Source organism: Triticum urartu, chromosome 5A, assembly GCF_056163025.1.
Source record: "Triticum urartu cultivar PI428250 chromosome 5A, HENAU_Tu73, whole genome shotgun sequence".
NCBI lineage: Eukaryota > Viridiplantae > Streptophyta > Magnoliopsida > Poales > Poaceae > Triticum > Triticum urartu.
Window position 1 is genome coordinate 622,589,845 of NC_141877.1, and position 6,000 is coordinate 622,595,844.

The 6,000-nt window shown below is 43.2% G+C and overlaps 1 protein-coding gene across 1 annotated transcript; it reads left to right on the top strand.

The window, feature by feature from the left end:
* Positions 1-4,610: 4,610 nt before the first annotated feature.
* On the top strand, positions 4,611-5,508 carry LOC125506245 (uncharacterized). Its single transcript, XM_048671102.2, has one exon. The coding sequence runs from the start codon at positions 4,784-4,786 to the stop codon at positions 5,411-5,413; it is 630 nt and encodes a 209-aa protein (XP_048527059.2). The 5' UTR covers positions 4,611-4,783; the 3' UTR covers positions 5,414-5,508.
* The last annotated feature ends 492 nt before the right edge of the window (positions 5,509-6,000 follow it).

Genomic DNA, 6,000 nt, shown 5'->3' on the forward strand with positions numbered 1-6,000 from the left:
GAATTGTTTGGGTAGAAAACTACTAGTGTCTACTCCCTCCGTTCCGAATTACTTGTCTTGGATTTATCTAGATATGGATGTATCTAGACTCATTTTAGTGTTAGATACATCCGTATCTAGACAAATCTAATACAAGTAATTCGGAACAGAGGGAGTAGTATACAACTACTTGCCTAAGCATTCTTCAAAAGATCAGGCAGCTTCGTGATCAATTTGAGAGTTTTAGGCTAAAATTCTTACGGAGAGAAGCTAATGAGGCGGCTCACTTATGTGCGAAGCAGGTGACAAGTGTTAGGAGGAGATGTTTATGGCTTAATTACACTCCTGTTTTTCTAATGAACATGTTGTATCGTGAATGTATGCCTGCTTAAGTAAGCAATAAAACTTTTTTATCTTACAAAAGAAGGACATTAAGAAACCATCCTTGCATTTTTCAGGTCATGCTACTTTTAAAACCGTATAAACTTAATACTCCCTCCGTTCCTTAATATAAGGTGTATAGATTTTTGAGAAAAAGTCTGAAATATAAGGTGTATTGCATTGCATCACTTGTTTGGATAATTTTTTTAGGGATTTGATTACATTTCCTTTTATCGGGCAAGCTTCTCTATTTCCTCATGTCAATTAGTCAGGTGTAATCTCGCCCAAAATTTGTGAAATTTTTCCTCCACGTGCGTTCTTTAATTTCTGTGCCAAAAACGGTACACCCTATATCTAGGAACGGAGGGACTAATCGTAGTGTGGTCAACTCGAAAAAAAATGCATTATAATATTCAGGATAGTTGTGCACGGTGCGGACATCATCTAATCTGGAGTTATACATGTAATTTCTTGTAGCCCCTTGTAATTTCTTGGAGTGTCCTTGCATTACAAGTGAGAAAAATCAGCGTGACAGCATCTATATCGCGGCCTTAAGTCGCCCAGCCAAAAAAAAAGCACACACATTCGAAAGCATTTGGGATATATCAAATGTAAATGAATATGTAGTACGATACTCACATATACAAGCAATATGGTTGCACATCTATAATTTCTAAGGAGATTTATGATTTTTGCAACCAGATAGCATGTGGATACAAAGAACCTAACAAATTTAGCTGGTTCAAGATAACTGGTCTCGAGCTAGCTGCAGAAATGGCAAGTCGTTGTCCAGAGTGGGTACACAATTTAGGTGAGTCGCACTATTTTTAGATATATAATCAATGTAAAAAACAAATAAACAACATGTATAAACTAGATATGGGTTCATACTTCCAACATCCAGCATGACGAGGTCATCCTTATTCTCTTTAAATATAAAAAATTGTGAGTACTACAACTTACATTTGATGGTATAAAAATTTACAAAATATGTTTTTAGTCAACGAACTTGTCCTCGCATTCATATATGGTGCATTCTCCTGTATCCCGTCATATCCCATGTATGTGTGGCATGCGAAAAATGGCAGAGGCCCACTGTCAGTGGATGGTAGTGTCAGAGGCGCTTGGTTCAACCTGTGATCTTTTCTTTGCAGAAACCCCTGGGTTTTTTAAAATTTTGTACAAAAGCCCCTCCAACAGCTTTAAATATGGTCATCCGGTGGGGCCCACTCTCGTTAGTGTACAGTACAAATAAAATTGGACTCTATCGCACGGGTGTGCACAACCCCCTCTAATATAGACTACCGAGTTACATACCCTTTTAGGATGAAAGTACACATTAAAGCTAGAATTTGGACGAATAAAAGAAGAGTTGGGATTCAAATGATTTAGTATTGAGTAAGATTTAGGGAATATGCTAGAATGTGATTTTGCCACGTGTCAAGTCTCTATTTCTTTATTTATTTTGCGAAAAGGATCAGATCTATTATAAAAATTCACCGGAAGTACAAAACGCTTCAAACATAATAAAAATTACATCGAGGTTAATGGACCACCGAACGACCATTGCTGCCGTCAGAACGAGCCGCCGACGCGCAGTTGTCACCGCTCCCATACTGGAGCTGGCCTGACCTTGTCGATGACAGCCGGGAAGTCTTCGTGCACATGCCCCTAAGGAGCAACGCCTCGGAGCCGCACTCTATTTGTTATAATAATAGTGTTTGTAAAGACGATGATATTTAGCCAATTTGCTAGAATTGCTTAGCTAAAACCAATGACAGCCAGCCTACATATGTTTCTGAATCTAAAAGTATCTTATGTGATTATGTCATGAACAGGATATTAATAGCTAGTAGCCTAGTACTCTCTCCATCCTAAAATTTTTGTCTTAGATTTGTCTAAATACAGATGTACCTGACACTAAAACGTAATTAGATACATCCGTATTTAGACAAATCTAAGACAAGAATTTTGGGACGGAGGGAGTATATAGTTACTTGTATATCACTAAAAGAAACATTTCAATTTTGAGGTCATGCACTTGTATTTTTTGGAAGAAAAAAAACTTTGTATCACGAAAAGCCAGTTTATAGGACAACCATGTTTTTTTTATCACAAACACATATGTTGGTATCTGTTATGAATTGTTGTGGGTCAAAAACAACTTTTGTATATGGTTTTTTGTTTTGTGCAATAGTTAGGGTATATGATGAAAAATTACTTGTAGTTTTGTCACACTTGTATTCTTTTGAAAAGTACCAGTGTGATGCTACAAAACTAAAAGGTTAGGGGCTTCTTAGGTTCACGTGATTAAAAAATGGGAATATGAAAAACATAGAATTTAGATGTCATGTCATGTCATGTTGAATCCTATAGGAATTGAAAACACGGGAAGTCTGAAAAAATATAAGTTATTTGATTGCATCATAGAAAATATGGACGAACTTTCCCAACATTAGGCGCGTGCCAAAGTTGGGATAAAAATGAAGAAAAATTATGAGGTTGGACTCAATGGAATTTTTCCTTTGAATTTGTTATGCAAGGCAGACCATAAGAAAATTACTATAGTTTTCATTCCTATAAACCTAACAAGCTTTATAGATAAAAAAATCCTAAGAAATGGAATCCTCTAAAATTCCGACCGAATTTCTTTGAACCAAACAGATCCTACAAGTAAACCGCACATGTCTAGACCAAATGAAAAGTTATTGTGGGTACATTGATGTATACATTTTTATTTTACTAGGGTACATATATGCTCTTGTCTATCATATTATAACGTGAAATGCCGCTCTGACCAAACTTAGACAAGTTTAGACGGCAGAAAATTCTCTGTGTACCGACAGCTCAGATAGCCTTAAAAATGCCTTGTAGTCAAACCACGCCAATCAAATTAATCCACAGGAGCAATAACCGACCGTGTCAGTGGTAATGTTTCTCAAAGCATAGATTTAGATGTCATGGGAAGTCGAAGATAATAGAAGTTGTATGGTTGCATCAAGAAAATACGGAGGAAATTTCCCAAAGCGTTAGGTGCAAGCCAGAGTTGTCATAAAAACAAAGAAAATTATGAGATTGGACACAATGGAATTGTTCGTTTGGAGTTGTATGCAAAGCAGACCATGGGAAAATTCCTATCATTTCCACTCCTATAAACCAAACAAGCTTTATAGAAGAATAAATCCTAAGAAATGGAATCCTCTAATATTGCTATGAAATTTCTTTGAGTCAAACAAACCCTACAAGCAAATAAAAAGTTATTGTCCCCGCAAAAAAAAAGTTATTGTGGGTGCACTGATGTGCACCTTTTTATTTTAATTACATATATGTAGAGCACCATTATATGCTTTAAAATACAGGAAACTGTAAAATAACTGCTAGTTTACAGTTTTAGGCGGAAAAAATGACCCGAATAGAACCCGTAAACAACTCTGACCTATAATTTTTTTTAAGGGACGTGAAAAACATTCCCACCGAACCTGTGAAAATAAGGATTTCGGAGCCAACCCGAGGGTGCCCTGTATATGCAAAAGACTGTTGGCGGGAGTCCAACTGCCATCGGAACCTTCATGTCTCGCTCCCTGCCGTCGCCCCGTCCGTCCCCGACCGCCGCCCCACCCGCCCGGGCCACCGCCCTGCTCATCTGGGAAGCCGCCCCACCCCTCCGGACCGCAGCCGCCGCCCCGCCTATCCTGTCCGCCGCCCTGCCCATCCCGGCGGCCTCTCATCCTTCTTTTCAGTCAGTTGCTCGTGCCCGCCGCGCTGGCTGTCGCGGGGCTCGCCGCCTCCGGCACGCTCGCCATCTCGGGGCTCTCGGCGCTCGACTGGGTCGTGGAGCACTAGTGCTGCACGGGTGAACGTACGTACATGTCGTGCGCATGCGTTCAATTCGTCGAAATCAAATGTATGTATGCATGTTCAGAGCATCTCTAGCTGACTGTGGACACGGGAGGCGAGGAAGAAGAAGGCATAGGAAAAAAATATAAGCGAATATCCGATTTTACAGTTTAAGTTTGTGGGATCTGTTCAGCCGCAGCTTAAATTGATCCTTAAGATATGTTTTCCGCAAGCTGAAAAATGTGTTTTCAGTTTCGCGGTTTAAGGGCCCGCTAGAGATGATCTCAAACGGGAGAAAATTCTGTTTACCGAAAGCTCGGGAAGCCTTAAAAAAGCCTTTTAGTCAAACCGCGCCGATCAAATTAATCCAAAGGAACAATGATCGTCTCAGTGGCAATTTTTTACTCGTCACCCCGTGTGTCAGCGTCGCATCAAACATATCCTAGTGTACGTGACACTGACACCACAGTTGACACGAGCACCGTCTTGCCCAAGCTAAGCTATGAGATAAATCCATCTGCACTTTCACATTGCTTTCCTAGTGTGCTTGATTTGTAGTACCAGACAGAGAGCTTGTCGCCGTGCCATGTCAGGGAACCCAGTGGCCGGCGCGCCGGGTGCTCCCGAGCCGTATGCGCCGCAGGCGACCTACAACTTCAGCGCCCGCCTCGCGCTCACCGTCTCTTTGGTCATCCTGATGATCACCGTCGTCGTCGTCGTCATCCCTCTCATGGTTTACCTCATGATCACCCGGTCACGCAGAGGCGGCGGCCACGGCCTCGCCGGCGGCGTCCTCCGGTCCGTTGGCGTGATCCGCAGCCGGCGGCACGGGTTGGACGCGTCCGCGCTCTCGGCGCTGCCGGTCACCGCGTACCAGAAGGAGAGCGGGGCTGCCGCGAGGGCTGAGTGCGCCGTGTGCCTGGCCGAGCTCGCCGACGGAGACGAGGCGCGCGAGCTGCCCAACTGCGGCCACCTGTTCCACTTGGAGTGCGTCGACGCCTGGCTGCGCACCAGGACGACGTGCCCTCTCTGCCGGGCCCAGGCAGCGGGACTGCCCGGCGAGCACGGGAAGGCACAGTCGTCGTCGTCGTCGGTGGCGGCCGCGGAGCCAGCGTTGAATGGTGCTGCCGGAGGAAGCTTGACCGTGACCGTGCATGGTGGCTCTCCGTGTACCGGGAAAGACGCGCTGGGGTCAACATCGGGATCTCCCTGCTAGATAGAAATAATTAATCAGATAGTGGCCTAGTACTAGTCTTCAAGCTATTTCTTGTACTCCTATTTCAGTCGGCTTGTATGCATGGTATTAGCTGAGCCCTACGTGAGTTGGTACTACCATGAGACTCAGACAGAAAAATAAACCTAATCATACCTTGGGGCTTGGGCCAGGCTTGACAACGCCTGAAGTTAACAATCTAAGCCCAAGCCCGACCCAACCCGGTCCGAAACACAAGAACAATGACATTTATTAATTAAAATAATCGTTTTCAAGGTATAAAAATAATATATTATACCTAACTTTTGAATAAATAATGTATTTTGGATCATCTCGAGCTTTTGGGCCAGGTTTCATGCGGAAAGTCAAGCCTGAGCCCAACCCAGATGCCGGGCTTTCAGGCCTGGCTGCCCATGATCAGGACATAGAACTATAAAAAAAATGAGACTTGCTGCATTGCCGTGATTTTAATGAGATCGATCTGGAGGGCAAAGCCTAACTTTTGATATCAGAGGGGTCACGTGCTTGCCGCCACGAGGGGACCTACGAGTGCCTTAGGATGGGTGATGACATTTGATGGAGCAACAAGA